This window comes from Narcine bancroftii, chromosome 4, assembly GCF_036971445.1.
Source record: "Narcine bancroftii isolate sNarBan1 chromosome 4, sNarBan1.hap1, whole genome shotgun sequence".
Classification (NCBI taxonomy): Eukaryota; Metazoa; Chordata; class Chondrichthyes; order Torpediniformes; family Narcinidae; genus Narcine; species Narcine bancroftii.
Window position 1 is genome coordinate 27,653,566 of NC_091472.1, and position 17,176 is coordinate 27,670,741.

Here is a 17,176-nt window from a genome sequence, read left to right on the forward strand (position 1 = left end):
CTGATTTATTCAAAGCTGGTCTTAGAGATTCCTCCTGAAGTAGAAGATACAATTTAGAAATAAGTTTCTTTTTTCCCTCATGCATCACATCTCCAATCTGATAATCTGCAGCAAAATTAGTTCTAGGCCTACTATATCCCTTAAAAAATTCTCAGTTGAAGATAGTAGAAGAACATATTTTGTGAAATCCCAAATTCATTTTTAATTTGATCAAATGACATAAATACACCTTGCTCACAACAGTCTCCCAAATATTTAATCCCATATTGGAACCAATTTTCTAAATGTTTATTATATAGGATTGGTAAGAGTCTGTTCTGAGCAAGAGGCATTTTCAATGAGTTTCATAATTCATTTCCTTTGTAACTATTCATTAATTCCCAAATACTAATAACAATTTCTTATTATTCCCCACAAACATTTTTGTATTCCATTTATATATCATGTCTTCTGCTATCTTTTCTCTAACTTTATGCAGCTCTATATTTACCCATGAATGTTTATCTCCTCTTTGAAAAATAGAGGTGACAAATTTCAATTGGGCTGCCCAATAATATAATTTAAAATCTGGGAGTTGCAATCGTCCCAATTCAAAAGGCCACATCAGTTTTTTAATGAAGTTTCTGGGTGACTTATTCTTTCAAATAAATATTTTTATATTCTTTTCTAACATAAAAAATTGCAAAGGCAAAGCAATTGGTATTGACTGAAAGAGTTATTGGGCTCTTGGCAGTATATTCATTTTAATACATCTCCCATCTACCTAAATCATCTTGAATCTTCTAAAGCAAGGGGAGAAAATTTAATTTATCTAAATTATGTAAATTATTATCTATCCTAATTCCTAAATATTTTATACCTTTGAACGGCCACTTAAAACTATGGCAAATAGATTAGCAAAATATTTGCCAAAACTAGTAAGTGCAGATCTAGCTGTCTTTGTGTTTAACAGACAAATTTCAGACAATATTTGCAAATTATTAAGTATTATGCCTTTGGCACAAATAACAGATAAATTAGGTTTAGCTGTGGCTTCAGATGCAGAGAAAACCTTTGGCAGATTGGAATGGGATTATTTGTTTAAAGTATTAGGCAAATTTGTTCTTGGGGGAAGATTATATAAATTGGATTAAAGCACTTTATTCCAATTCTAGTGCTAAAGTAATTGCAAATGGTCAAATTTCAACATCATTCCCACTTTTCTTCCCTTTTTGTCTTGGCTATAGAACCATTGGCAGAATCGGTCTGCCTTGATCCAGACATCAAAGGATTTAAAGTTGGTCAAAATATACTTAAAATTAACTCATGTGCTGATGCTATTCTAATATATTTGACAGAACCAGAAACTTCACTACCAAAATTGCAATCTATATTGGAAGATTATGGGTTAGTATCAGGATATAGGATAAATTAGGATGAGTGAAATTTTGCCACTTATTGGAGGGGATTATGGATTTATTGAAATAAATTCACAATTTAAGTGTGTACTCTCTGGAGGGCCTGCTCCGTTCTGTCGACCCAATGTAGTTAATGATGGGCCATAAATGCTTCTTCAATAAACATATGAAAAGAAATGATACTCTATGAGCTGGTTTCAGGGGATCCAACTTTGTTATGAAGGGAGATACAGTCAACAGAACCTTTGTTCACTGAAGAAGACTGTACTCTAAAATTAAAAACCTACATCAGTATTGCTGCAGGAGTATTGGATAATCTAGTTGTAAAACATAGAACATTCCAGCATGGTACAAGCCCTTCGACCTACAACGTTATGTCAACCTATATATTACCAACCCCAAATCAACTAAACCCACCCAACTTCATAACCCTCTGTTTTTCTTTTATCCATGTGCCTGTCTAAGAGTCTCTTAAATGCCCCTAATGTTGCAGCCTCCACCACCACCACTGGCAATGCATTCCAGGAACCCACAACACTCGGTTTAAAAAAAAATGTACCCCTGGTGTCTCCCCTAAACCTTCCTCCCTTCACTTAGTACGATGATCTCTGGTGTTTGCTCTTCTCTCCCTGCTACCTGTCTGCCTTATCTATGACTCTCATAATCTTGAACAGCTCTATTAAATACTTTGATCCTTCTTCCCTGCAAAGAGAAAAGTCCTAGCTCTGCTAACCTTGCTTCATTAGTCATAGTTTCCAATCCAGTTTGCATCCTGGTAAATCTTCGCCGCACTCTCTCCATAGCCTCTACATTCTTCCTGTTATGAGGTTAGCAGAACTGAGTGCAATACCCTAAGTCTGGTTGCATGAGAGTAAACTTGAAAAAAATAATTATTTTATATAGGACTGAATGAGAGTGAATGATCTTACTGTGGCACAATACATAAATAAATAATTTCTCATACTATTCTTTGTCCCCGTTACATTTATTGATTTTGCATTTTTTTGGCCAAGTGTTACATTATTTATGATGTTGTAAATATTCCAGCATTGCTTTCATTTTCATTAGGTGAGATGGGACCAATGGTTGCATCCACACTGAAGCTTGGCATCGCGATTCTAAATGGTGGGAATTCCACAGTTCAGCAGGTAAATCAGACTGAATACAGGTACTTGGTATTTATTGATGGTGACTCTGTAGCAGATTTTGATTTGGCTGGAAATTAAACACAATGAATATGAATTGGCCTTGATTAACATGAGATCGTTCTGCCACAGTTTTCACAATTCACACAAACTACCTTGGCTGCAATCCCCAACCAGATTATTCACTATATATTATAAATCTTTATGTGATCAACTTGGATTATCCAGTCCATGAATAAAGTGAGGGGTGGGAGATCTGAAGACATTTTTGTCTTTTCTGATATTTGCCACTTAATCAATTGGCATTTTATTTCACTGTCTTTAATTTTAATTTTCATTATTTCAAGTGGAATATTATGGAATGCCTTCTGGGTTCAGTATGATCCACTATGGCAGATATTTCCATTATTCAGAAAAGTTAGTGTTCAGTGAAATGCTTTGGTACTTACTTTGGTACTGGCCCATCAAATCTGCTCCACCATTCCATACTCATGGCTGATCTGACCATGGATTTCAGCTCCACATACTATGCTTTTCCCCATAATTTTTAATCCACACATTGTTCAAAAGGTTCAAATCTGGCACTGTCTATAAAGAATTTGTACGTTCTCCTTATGAATGCGTAGGTTTCCTCTGGGTGATCCAGTTTCCTTCCACTTTCCTAAGATGTCCAAGATTAGTAGGTTAGTTCTCCAAAATGGTGTATTTTGATGGCACCTGTTCCTGGGCTGTCTCTCAAAATTAAATCAACATTCTGCAGTCAGATCAGATTGAACTAAGTGCTCATTTATTCTGTCCTTAATTATAAAATCTAAAATCAAAGCTAGATTTTAGATTCCAATAACAAATATAGTCAGTGTACAAAATTCTTTTGTCTAATTCACACACACAAAAGAAAATCATACTTTACATGTTTTGAAATATGTGTGTCCATTCTTCATTGGGAAATTTGTCTAAGAATTTCGCATCATGATGTGCTTTAGTGCTTGTTAATAACGTCATCAGCAGGGACGACTTGTTGCAATCACATGATAACAGCAACTAGTCAAACGGTCACAGTATAAGAACTGTCAGAAAAGGTAAAAGTTATGCTTCCATTATTGTCATGTAATAATTTAGAATGTAACATACATGAAATCCTCACAGAAATGAGGACTCAGCGAGGAACAAATTCGCAACCCCTGGTTTACAAGACCAGTGCTCTAACTGTCAAGCTATTGAAGCCTCTTATAACTGCAAATATCTTCAGAAGGTCACGTTAATTTACACTTGTTATTTCTTGGCAGTTAGTTATTTACGGTTAGTGCAACGTTGCTGCAGAACCAGTGCCCACGGTCCGAATCTGGTGCTGTACGTAAGAGTCCGTATGTTCTCCCTGTGTCTGGGTGGGTAACCTGGGTAACCTCAAATAACTAAATGTCAGAAATAATAAGTGAATTATGTGTAACTTAACGTGACCTTCTGAAGTTATTTTTTTGTAAAAGTGCATCCCCTACAATTTTAATAAAAGCATAAAAAATCCAAGCACGAGATAGCCATCTGGCCCATCAAATCTGCTCCACCATTCCATACTCATGGCCGATCTGACCATGGATTTCAGCTCCACATACTATGCTTTTCCCCATAATTTTTAATCCACACATTATTCAAAAGGTTCAAATCTGGCACTGTCTATAAGGAATTTGTACGTTCTCCTTGTCAATGCGTAGGTTTCCTCTGGGTGATCCAGTTTCCTTCCACTTTCCTAAGATGTCCAAGATTAGTAGGTTAGTTCTCCAAAATGGTGTATTTTGGTGGCACCTGTTCCTGGGCTGTCTCTCAAAATTAAATTAAATTGCGAAACATCTCTCTGTCAATAAAATAACTGTCATCTGTGGAACCTGCAGGCAGCATATCATGGAGATTGTAAATCACGAAAATCTGTAGACGGCATAGTTAAAGTAAAAACACAAAATGCTGGAGAACGCTTCACTTGTATATCCACAGGACTGATTTACTACATCTGGTGCTCCCTTTGTGGCCTTCTCTACGTCGAGAGACCGGTCGCAGATTGGCAGATTGCTTCATTGAGCACCTCTGCTCCCACCACCACCACAAAGGTCTCCCAATAGTCAACCATTTCAATTCTGAGTCACACTTCTATGCTCACATGACTTTCCATCAACTTAATGTACTGTCCCTCCCTGATCATCCACAGAATGGAGGAACAACTCCTTATTTTCCATCTGGGCACTCTCCAGCCAGATTGCATTAAAATTGACCACTCTGCTTTTTTGCTAACCAGCTTGCCTTTTCTTTCCACTCCCCCTTTTCAGTTTTTCCAGTTCTCCTACCCAACCAGTCATCCCTCCTCCCCTTCATTGCTGCTGTCCCCTCCCTCCCTTCTCCATCTTTCATCTCCTGCCTTTGCCACCTCCCCCCATCCCCCCCCCCCCCCCCCACCACCACCGCATTCTTTTGTTTGGATGCCCACCAACACTTTTTCATACCTGGATGGAAGGGCTCAAGCCCAAAATGTAGGCTATGTATTTTTTACCTTTTTTTTTTACCTTTGCAACATAAAGGACACTGCTTGACCAGTTACGATTCTCCAGCATTTTGCGTTTTGATATCAGAAAGATTGCACGTTGAACAATCCGTGTGAAATATTTTTATTTAAGGCTAACAATACTGAACGGACAATACTGATCAAAAGATTACTTTTGATAGCTTGTCCATTTATATTTTGTCCATTTGACTCGTTCTGGTGATACAAAGCTGGGTAATGCTGCAGATAACAGTGAGCAGGAAAAGGAATGATTAGGGACACACTTCAGGGTGAAGCAAGTCGATTATGTGGCCATTCTGGTGCATGTTGGCTTTCAGAAGACTTTTGATTAGGTGCTACTGTACAGCAGAAGATATATTAAAGAGCATGGATGCAAAATCGGCAAAGTAACAGATGACTAAGGGTATGGTGAATGGTTCGATGAATGTCGTAATGAATCATTATTCAAGCCATTGCTTTCTTCGTTAATATTAGTCATAAAGATTGGGGGAATGTTCTATATTTGCAGATGACAGAGCTTGGCAGGATTGCAAACTGCGAAGAGGAGAATATAAATTGAAGCAGGATATAAACAAGCTGGTGGAATGGGCATTTTAATGTGGAAAAATATGGAGTGTGGAAGGAAGAATGAAGAAGAGAATTGTTAAAAGTGATATTCTACCTACAGGTATAGGTGCACCTGTCATGAATTTGGGTCAACTTTTCTCTTTCTATGAGTGGCTGACTGTCTAGAGCCTTGCTAGGAACTGCAAACGGAGACAAAGAAGCATCAGATTGCTCAGATTTATTGTCAGAATGCATACGAGACATCACATGCATTGCTGAGATTCTTTTTCCTGCAGGAGAGGAAGAATTACCACTTACTGTTAGCGCAGAAAAACTCTACACAGCATAGACATGTAAACAAATAATGAATGTAAATAAACTGTGCAATACAGGGAGAATTTTAAAAAAAAATCAATTATGTGCACAAGTAGGAGTCCTTAAATGAATCCCTGTTTGAGTTTGTTGCTGAGGAGTCTGATGGTGGAGGGGTAGCAGCTGTTCCTGAACCTGGTGGTGTGAGTCTTTCCAGATGGCAGCAGTGAGATCACAATGTGTGCTGGGTAGTGCGGATGCTTGCTGGTCTCTGATGGCAGCGTTCCCTTTAGATGTTCTTAATAGTGGTAAGGGTTTGTCTGTGATGTCCTAGGCTGTGTCCAGTATCTTTTGAAGGGGTTTATGCTCATGGGTATTAATGTCCCCATACAAGACCAGGATGAAATTTGTCAGGGTTTCTGGCATCATAGCAAACCTCCGCAAACATTTGAGGAAGTAGAGGTATTTTCTTCATTATGCCATTAGTGTGTCAGATCCAGGAAAGATCATCCAAGATGTGACTACCAAGAACTTATATTTTCTCATCCTCTGCACCTCTGATCCCCCAATCATCACTGGATTGTATACCTCTGGTTTTCCCTTCCTGAAGTCAATAATCTGCTCTTTGGTTTTGGTGACATTGAGTGCAAGGTTGTTGTTGGTGCACCATTCAGCCATGTTTTCAATTTCCCTCCTATATGCTGACTCATCCCCTTTATAACCCATTACCATGGTATCGTCAGTGAATTTGCAGATAGTGTTATTGTTGTACTGAGCTATGCAGTCATAGGTGTAAAGGAGGGGGCTAAGAACACAGCCCTGAAGTGCTCCAGTACTGATGAAGGTTGTGGAAGAGATGTTCTTACCAATCCCCACTGATTATGGTCTAAGGGTGAGGAAATCCATGATCCAATTACACAGTGAGGTGTTGGGTCCCACGTCTTGGAGTTTGCTGGGCAGTTTTGAAGGGATGATGGTGTTAAATGCCGAACTGTAGTCAATAAAGAGCATCCCGATGAATGCACATTTACTGTCCAAGTGTTCCAGAACTTTGTGTCGAGCCTGTGAGATGGCACCTGTTGCTATGATAGACAAAATGAAACGTATCCATGTCGCTGCTCAGACAGGAGCTGATATGCTTCAAAACCGCCCTTTCAAAACACTTCATCACTGTTGAGCTAAGTGCTACTGATTGGGAGTCATTAAGGCAGGTTATTACTTTCTTCTTGGGCACTGGTATAATTGAAGCCTGTTTGAAACAGGTGGGTGTCATGTCCTGCCAGAGTGAGATGTTTAAGATATCCATGAATACATTGGTAAGATGTTCAGCACAGGTTTTTAATGCCCTGCCAGGTACTCCATCCGGACCAGATTCATTCTCCTGAAGGCAGCAAGCTCGTCATCCTTGGACATGACAGGGGATCTGGGGATGCAAAAGGGTGGTTTCTCGCTGTTACTGTGATCAAATTGGATGAATAAGGGATTGAATTCCTCTGGGATTTGGTTTTATAGCAGGTTTAGGCCCGGCCACAGTTGATGGGCCCTTTGTTGTTTCCATTTTCATCCAGAATCTCCACTTTGCCTGTGAAATAGGTTTTCAAAGGTCATACCTGCTCCTTCTGTATTGATCGGGATCTCTAGACTTAAATGCCTGTGATCTGGCTTTCAGCATGTACTGGATTTCATTGTTCATCCAGGGCTTCTGGTTGAGAAAAACCCTGAACGATTTGGAGAGGACACACTCATCCACAGCTGTTTTGATAAAGTCTGCGAAAGCCCTGGTGTAATCGTTCAGATTCTCAGTTGAGTCCTTGAACACCAGCCAATCTGCTGACTCGAGGAAGTCCCGTAACCATTCTTCAGCTTCCTGTGACCACCTTCTAGCTCTCCTGGTCTCCAGAGCCTCTCTTTTTAGGCTCTGTCTGTATGAAGGCAGAAGGAGCACAGCCAGGTGATCTGACTTGCCAAAATGTGGTCTTAGGAAAGAACAATAGACCTTTTTTATCTTGGTGTAGCGGTGATCGAGTGTGCTGGAACCTTTGGTACAGCAAGTTACGTGCTGGTATTGGGCAGGGTTTTCTCGAAACAGACCTAGTTAAAGTCGGCTGACTAAAATTTGTAGTGCACTGGGCTGGGCTGTCTTGTTTATTGAACACATTATGCAGGTTCACAACTGCATGTTTGTAATTGGCATTGAGAAGGATATAAACTTTGGTGAAAATCACTGATGAGAACTCTCAGGGTAGATAGAAGGGTCCGCTTATAATCAAGATTTGACATAACCCCAATGTTCCTGCACCAACGAAAAAACACACACCATCCCCTCGCTCTTTTCCAGAATCCGAGTTCCTATCCAGACTATGAAAGGTGAAACCATCTGGTTGGATAGCGGTATCCAGTGTGTTCTCAATTAGACAGGTCTCGGTGCAGCAAACAACTGAGATTTGTCTTACCTGTCTGATAAAGTAGCTTTGCCCTCAGATTTTCAATTTTATATGGACGGTAGGGGAGTCCTCAGATCCCTGCGGTTCAGTCTTGTTTCGATCCTGGGCCTCACTTCATTTTTCTAAACTTGACCTTGATGGTGACCTGTCCCTTCCAGCAGGCCTGTTCCTGACTCAGCTGTACCCAGAAGATTTGTAAATCATTACCTCACTTTGGTGTCACCCTATCAGGGCTATTTCCTTTGTTCTATTCACTTCCTGTTGTCAACTTCTCTTGATGAAAACTAACTTACATTGTGGACTGAAGCAGTGCAGACGCTTCAGTCCACAATGTTATGCCCCCTATATGAATCTACTCAACAATATAAACCTTCTCTTCTTCACATCCACAACTCTCTATTTTCCTTGTATCAATGTGCCTGTTGAAGTCTTTGAAATGTCCCTATTGTACCAGCCACCACCAACCCTCTCTGTGTTTAAAACAAAGAAAATAATTATCCCTGGCATCTCCCTAAATTTCCCTCTCCTCACCTTGTACTGATCTCCTTTGGTGTTTTCTATTGTCATCATGGGAAAATTATGCTGGCTGTCCATCCTATCTATGCCTCTCATAACCTTGTAGACCTTGATTACATCACCTCTTATCTTTCTACACTTCAAAGAGAAACCTCCTCAATCTGTTCACCTTGCATCCTAAGACACCTTCTCCAATCCACCCTGGTAAATCTCTTTTGCACCCTTACCGTAGCTTCCACATGAGGCAACCAGAACTGTACACATTCCAAGTGTGGTCGAACAAGAGATTTATAGATTTGCAACATTGCCTCACGACTCGTGAACAACATCGTTCAACTAATGAAGCCCAGCATAACGTAAGCCTTTTTAACTGCCCAATGTGGCATTCTTGAGAGATATATGGATTTGGACCCCCAAGGTCTCTCTGTTCTTCCATATTGTTAAGAATCCTGTCATTAATCATGTACTCTGCTTTCACGTTTGGCATTCTGAATTCAACTTCACCTGCCACTTTTCCGCCCAATTCTGCATCCTGTCTGTAACCTGTTGTAACCCACAACAACCTTCTACACTACCAACACCTCCAACTTTTGTGTCACCTGAAAACTTACTGACCCATCCCTCTACTTCTTCATCCAGGTCGTTTATAAAAATCACCAAGAGCAGAGGTCCAAGAACAGATCCCTGCAGAACTCCATTAGTCACTAGCACCATGCAGAATACATTCCATCTACTACCAAATTCTGGTTTCTGCAGGCAAGCCAATTCTGAATCCACACAGCTGAGGTTCCATGGATCGCATGCTACAGGATTTTCTGAATGAGTCTACTATGGGAGACCTTGTCAAATGCCTTACTAAAATCATATGCACCATGCCCCTTCATCAATTGTTACTTCTTCAAAAAGCACAATTAGGCTCGTAAAGCATGACCTGTCCCTCACAAAGGCATGCTGACTAACCCTGTGAAGACTATACTTCTCTAAATGCCTGTCCTTAAGAATCCTCTTTGATAGTTTGCCTCTCACTGGCATGAAACTCTCTGGACTAAAATTCTCAGGATTCTCCGTATTATTGTTTTTTTAAACAATAATACGGAGAACCATTTTCCAATCCTCTGTTACCTCCCCAGTGGCTAGAGAGGATGAAAAGATCACTGCCAGTCAATTCCCTTGCATCCTCTAGTAACTTGAGGTCTATCTGGACCGGTCCATCTATTGTAATGTTTCAAAGATCCAGCAATTTCTTTTTTCTTACCCTCAATGGAAGCTTGTTCTGTACTAACCTCATATTAACCATGGGGAAGACTGAAACTAACTATTTATTTCGGACCTCCCCTATCTCCTCTGCCTCCAGACACGTTACTTCTTTATCCTTTAGAAGCCCTACCTTCACTCTCATCCTCCTTCTGTTCTTCAGGTATGCTTAGAGTGCTTGGGGTTTTCTGTTATCCTACTTGTCAAGATCTTCTAGTGACTTTTCCTAGCTCTTCTTAGTCCTTTCTTAAGTTCCTATCTGGCTTTCATATAATTTTCACGAGCCTTCCTGACTTTTGCATCCTATACCTTGTCCATCAACATGCGGACCCAGGAGACCAGGGAACAGAGGGAGATACAGAACTGCTCTGCAGGGCCTATTGCCCAGTCCTAATGCCGACTTCTCCATACAGACTTTAAACAACCTGTTAAAGGAACCAACAATGTTTTTTTTTAAATCATGCAACCATGGAGGTCTGTGGCCAAGATGGACAACATACCACAATGGGTTCCAAATTCCAGGGGAGCAGTGGAGGAATGCAAGGCACCAGAAACTGAGAAACCTCCCCTGTCCCTTTGAGAGGGAGAAGCAGAGGAGATGACTGGACAAGATGGTAACCACGGCAATGGACCAGCGAAGGCTCAGCAACTGAAGGACCCACACAGGCTGTGGGTGACTTGTGGTCTAAGTTCTCACACAGGCTGAGGGGTGCTGGAACTGGGACTTGAGAGGGTGCTGAGAGTAGGAACTGAAGGAGCTTTGGGCACTGAAGGTTTCCTGATCCGCTTGGAGGTTTGGATCTGGAGCTTGGGTTGCCAATGGTTTGAATTATAGTCTGTGTGGCTGCAGAGGCTGTGGGAACATTGCAGGCAAATATGAAGGGACTCACTTTTGCTTCTCTTTTCCCTATTGTTTGGGGTGACAGACAATGTTCATGGTGACTCGCAGACAAAATTTGAAGTCTATTATGTACTTTGCCTTTTAATGGCAATAAAAAGAACTCTGAGCCTTTTGAAGTCCATCCTCAGAAAGAGCATTCCATTCAGTAATGGTTGGCATGTTATGGGACAGATCTGAAAATATTAAAAAAGGTTCCAGAAAAGATTTGTGAGCATTTTTACTGGGTTAAGGACTACAGTCACAGGATAAGTTAGAGAGGCTGAGAATGTTTTCTTTAAATATGTGGAGGATGAGAGAGGATTTGATGCAACTATGTAAAATGATGAAAGGTTTAGTCAGAAAATATGAGGCTGTTCTTGTTGGTGCAGGTGTGACCATTAGAGGATGCCAGGTGTAAAATAAAGGAGAAAGGATTTAAGAGTGATACAAGGAAATTTTTTAATGGAATGTGGAATTCTCTACTTGCACATATGGAGGTAAGTTCCATTGTTCAAGAAGGAATTGGGTAAATATATGATGAGGCAAAAATGTGAAAGTCCACAGAGAGGCTTTGGCATATGGAGTTTGTAAGTTCCTCTGATAAAGATGCTGACAGGGTCCAAGAGGTGGCGTCTTGTGCTATGTTGCACACAAATGTGTTGGAGAAACTCAGCAGGTCATGCAACATCCATAGGAAGTAAATGATAACCAAGATGTTGGTTACCCTTTACATTCTGTCGACCGAGTTTGTGAACCTCATTATCTTCAGATTTTCTAATTTTATTCCTGTCCCGAACCATTCTATGTCCCTGGCATTCTAACAAAATTAACAACACTGGACAACAAATTTTATCAAAATATTTGCTTCCTGAAAAAAAATGGGGATTATCATAGACAACTTTAAGATGAACATAAAGATAAATTCATGTTTTCTGTATCTCGTAGGAAGTTGAAGAAACATTAAATTGACTTTAATTGAATTTAGCATGTTTACATCTGAGTACCCCTGAGCCAAGCTCTCAGGTTGACTGTGCATGTTGAACAACAAATATGGGAGTCTTGTGTTTGTCTTAGTCACCAATGTTAAAACTGAAGTAGAGCTCATAGGCTTTCTAAATAACTGCAATAATGCTGCAACTTTGAGCCTTAAGTGTACACTCACTGCAAATTTAACAGAATGTATTGAAGCTGTTACGACATTGACAAGACACTTCTGCTGTATTGAAATTCCTGAATCAATAATTGTTCTTGTTAAGTATACTCACTATGCTATTCTTCTTTGGCTTGGCTTCGCGGATGAAGATTTATGGAGGGGGTAAAAAGTCCACGTCAGCTGCAGGCTCGTTTGTGGCTGACAAGTCCGATGCGGGACAGGCAGACACGATTGCAGCGGTTGCAAGGGAAAATTGGTTGGTTGGGGTTGGGTGTTGGGTTTTTCCTCCTTTGCCTTTTGTCAGTGAGGTGGGCTTTGCGGTCTTCTTCAAAGGAGGTTGCTGCCCGCCAAACTGTGAGGCGCCAAGATGCACGGTTTGAGGCGTTATCAGCCCACTGGCGGTGGTCAATGTGGCAGGCACCAAGAGATTTCTTTAGGCAGTCCTTGTACCTTTTCTTTGGTGCACCTCTGTCACGGTGGCCAGTGGAGAGCTCGCCATATAACACGATCTTGGGAAGGCGATGGTCCTCCATTCTGGAGACGTGACCCATCCAGCGCAGCTGGATCGTCAGCAGCGTGGACTCGATGCTGTCGACCTCTGCCATCTCGAGTACTTCAACGTTAGGGGTGTAAGCGCTCCAATGGATGTTGAGGATGGAGCGGAGACAACGCTGGTGGAAGCGTTCTAGGAGCCGTAGGTGGTGCCGGTAGATGACCCATGATTCGGAGCCGAACAGGAGTGTGGGTATGACAACGGCTCTGTATACGCTTATCTTTGTGAGGTTTTTCAGTTGGTTGCGGAAACTGCCAAAATGTTTGGCCTGGAAGTCAGCCTGAAGAAAACTGAGGTCCTCCATCAGCCAGCTCCCCACCATGACTACCAGCCCCCCCACATCTCCATCGGGCACACAAAACTCAAAACGGTCAACCAGTTTACCTATCTCGGCTGCACCATTTCATCAGATGCAAGGATCGACAATGAGATAGACAACAGACTCGCCAAGGCAAATAGCGCCTTTGGAAGACTACACAAAAGAGTCTGGAAAAACAACCACTATGCTATTACTTGAAGAACATATGTTTCAACATGTATTCAATGTAATACACAGCATCTGTATGTGGGAGCTGCTTTTATAGCCTGTATGCATCTATCCTGACTAAGCATGCCCATGCCTAAGGCAACATTTGTTTATCACCTGCACAGCATGCAGGCCCAGGGATTCTTGGACTGACCAAAGTGGTAGGCAATACACCAGTAGACTTAAAATGTGACAGAAAAATCATAAAAATAGATTATATCTTAAAAAAAGGTACATGATAGGAAAATTTTATTGTGATTTTCAAGATCAGTAACCTAAAATCCATAAAATACACTCAAAAATATTCAGGAAGCAACTTGTGACATCATGTTGGTGCTGCAAAAAAAAGTTTGGCTTTTGGATCTTTTCAGTATTCAGAACTTTGGACATGTGAAAACATACTGTATTAACATGGTTTCTGGTGAGAAAGAGGGATCACTTGAGACAATTCTTGTCTTGGATTCATTTTAGTTCTGTTGAAATGCCGGCTATATCATCCCCTTTCTTTGCCATGAAGCCTGTAACTAATTACTTGGAAGGTTTGACATTTCTTACTGTTACTTCCATTACTATACACATCTGTACCCAGCACCAAGGGTCAAATGGACAAGAAATCCACAAGAGCTGAATATCAAAAGTAATTCTTTGCCCATCATTGTCTTCGCTCTGCTGAAGTAAGGTTGTTATATTGATGTATTACTGGAATTGGTAGGCTTGAAATACAAGGAAAGCTAGGATAGGCTGGGACTTCACCCTGGAACGTAGATGGCCATGGGAGGACCTGATTGAGGTTTATAAAATCATGATGGTCCTGGATAAGGTAAACAGTCATGGACGTTTTCCCATGGTAGAGTGAGCTCAAATGAGAGAGAATAGATTTAAAGTGAGAGAGAAATATTTAAAAGGGATGTGAAGAGCACCTTCTTCACACAGAAGATGGTGAGTATATGAAACAAACTGCCAGGGGATGTGGTAGAATTCGTGACAACTGTAATGTTCAAAATCCATTCAGTCAAGAACAAGGACCACAGAGGTTGAGATACATTGCAGGCAAGTGGGACTGGCTTGGTTGGCATGGAAAATTTGGGCTGAAGGGCCTGCTTCCATACTGTGAAGTATAATCTCGTGTTAAATAATAGACAGGATAAACATTTAGTCACGGATTATTGTTGTGACCTGAGTAAAAGAAGCAGTGGTTGAAATTTAACTCAGTTCTTCTTTCAAATGAATGAAAAAGTTTTCTATCATCCAGGTGTTAAACGGTTTCACTTAATCATGTTAGTTGTCCAATATCCACTGTTTATGTGTCATTAATCTTTCACCGAAGGTCTCTTTTTCATGTTCTGCAGAAAATGCTTGATTGTCTCAAAGAAAAGAAAGATGTCGGATTCTTTCAGAGTTTGGCAGGTCTCATGCAATCTTGCAGGTAAGAATGTCCCAAGCACTTCTTCCCATTGAGTTCGTTGGAACTGCTGAGTGGGCAGGTTTTCCAAGGGGTGAGAAACCCAATAGAAGTTGGCATTGCCCGACTGGACTCTTTGAGAATTCTGAACTTTAGTATTGAATGACCAAACAGAAGATCTGGATATCCATTAAAGTGACCACTGTTAAACGTTCAAGGGCATTCTCTAAGTTGTGTATGCACTGTTTGGAAGCTAGAATTTGTATGACAACATAACTTACTTCAAAAGGTGCATTTGAACTTCTATTCATAATGATATGAAGTGCTATAACTCACTTAGAATTGCTCATACCTGTATTGCCAGAGTCTTAAAAATATCTGTAAAAACCTACTTTGTAATCCTATTTTCAGGAAACGTATTCACCCGAATAATATTTATTTATTTTAAATACAGTGTCCTTGATCTAAATGCATTTGAACGGCAGAACAAAGCAGAAGGACTCGGCATGGTAACAGAAGAGGGATCAGGTATATACTGAAGCATCTTATGGTGTTCTAGTCATATTTTATAAATTTTGAAATAAAAATGATGTCATAGAATTCCTATGTGGTGGAATGTTGATGTGAAAATGCACAAAGCATTTGTACAGGTCTCCCTCCGCTATCTCATATGTGGGGTAATGCTATTTTTTTTTAGTAATCACGTTCATTAGGAATGAAAAATAAATCATGCAAATATGTTTTCATCGACTAGAATCTTATGGTACTATTTTCAAACCAATGGTTGATGTTTAGTTATAGCTAAAAGTATATTGCTTCCAGGCATGCCAATTCATAATATTTTATAAGACTAAGGTGCTAAGATTATTTTTGTAGTTGTATTTCACAATCTGACAATAATTGCACTATTTTCACAATATTGAGTAAAAAGAATTTGAAGTCTTTATTTATCAAAATTCTCACAAATATATATTTCTGGAATGTCACAAAATGTATGCGTTTGGAAGGTATTGCTGCCACAGTAAAGACTCATGCGAATTTTTCTCTTTTCAAGATGCAAAAAGAGATGAAACGACAATGAGTATTTGAGTCCTGAACTTGCGTAAAGCATACTCATTTTTAACGGGATAGAGAGAAGGCAACCATTGCATTTATATAGGGTTAGCATAGTCACTGAATGTTCATTTGTACTATCTGCCGCCCTGTTATCCAAAAAAAAGCCCTTTAAGGACGAGGTCCTAAATGATTGTGGAAGACTAATCTTTCGTTTACTTTTCCCAAATCAGAAATTGTCATCAGTATTTATTATTGGGTTTCATAGAAATACCAATATTTTAAATGTTTGATTTAGATGGCACATGTTTAGAAAGACATTCATAAAATCAGTATGTCAAATTTTGTCCAATAAAATCTGTGTTAACAATCAACATTAAGAAACTGAGATTAGCTGTGAAATTGATAGGAAGTGATGAGCTGCAAAGCCAATGACTGGAGTAGCCATCATCTCATGAAATGGTCAGCAGAACATCGAAGGCCAAAGGGCCTGTATTGAATTGTTCTATGAGTTTGAAGGGATGAATGGCGTATTCATGTTCCTGTGTGCTTTTAGTATCAGTAGCATGTGAATAGTTAATTTACTTGTTTGGCATTCCTCAATCCATTACATGAGAATAATTAACCCCTTTTAAGATACGATATAAATTCTTCCATTAAGGCAGCGAATTAATGCAATCCATGCAACACTATTGCAGATGATAATGGGGTAGGTGAAAGAGTTTTATCCGAACGTCCTTTGTTCTATAGTTTAACCAAACAAGATGATGTAACGTGTTCATAATGCAAAAGCTGAAATTCAGCTACATTTATCAAAAGATTATGCATTTTATTTTTTCAGCAACAATATTTCATATTTTAACCATCCTTTGATGTATCCAGCAAAAGGTATCCTTTGTAGGTTATTCCAAAGTTTAGCTACTATAACTACTATTTGATCCTGAAGCCTTTTTAGCTTGGGCATAAGTCAATCATATTGCTGCAATTTCCATTTTCAAATGTTGTGATCATATTTATTTGATCCTTCTTCCTCTTAGTTGTGAATCATTATCATTTTCCAATTATTGTTCAACAATCATTGCCATTTTGTTGTGGTATACCAGCACTTGTATTCTTGTTGTATCATGTGATTTACCAAAAAAAAACACACACATATTCAATGCTCTTTGAAAAATGCATGGCCATTTACCAAAGTACCAGTGGCAATAAAAAGTAGATTTTCAGTAGGCAATAGAATCAGATATGAAATGATAAACGAGGAAACCTTTGAACTCCGCAGATTTTTCAAGTACTTTTCCAAGTGTGTACAAATGGTGCGTACCTGTGGAGAGGGATACGTACGTGTGTGCATGCTTGTATATGTTTGTTTAAATAAAAATAAATTGTGTTTAATTTTTCTTTACGTAAGTAAATGTTAAAATAGGCACGGTTTGTCATTTATTGAGAA

At 39.8% G+C, this 17,176-nt stretch overlaps 1 protein-coding gene across 1 annotated transcript in view; it reads left to right on the forward strand.

Moving 5' to 3' along the window:
- ryr2a (ryanodine receptor 2a (cardiac)) overlaps positions 1-17,176 on the forward strand; it is a 612,110-nt gene that overhangs the window by 490,999 nt on the left and 103,935 nt on the right. Inside the window, exons 80-82 of the mRNA XM_069936123.1 lie at positions 2,466-2,545; positions 14,624-14,700; positions 15,131-15,204. Of these exons, the coding sequence (XP_069792224.1) occupies positions 2,466-2,545; positions 14,624-14,700; positions 15,131-15,204 (231 nt within the window). The remainder of the gene's footprint in view (positions 1-2,465; positions 2,546-14,623; positions 14,701-15,130; positions 15,205-17,176) is intronic.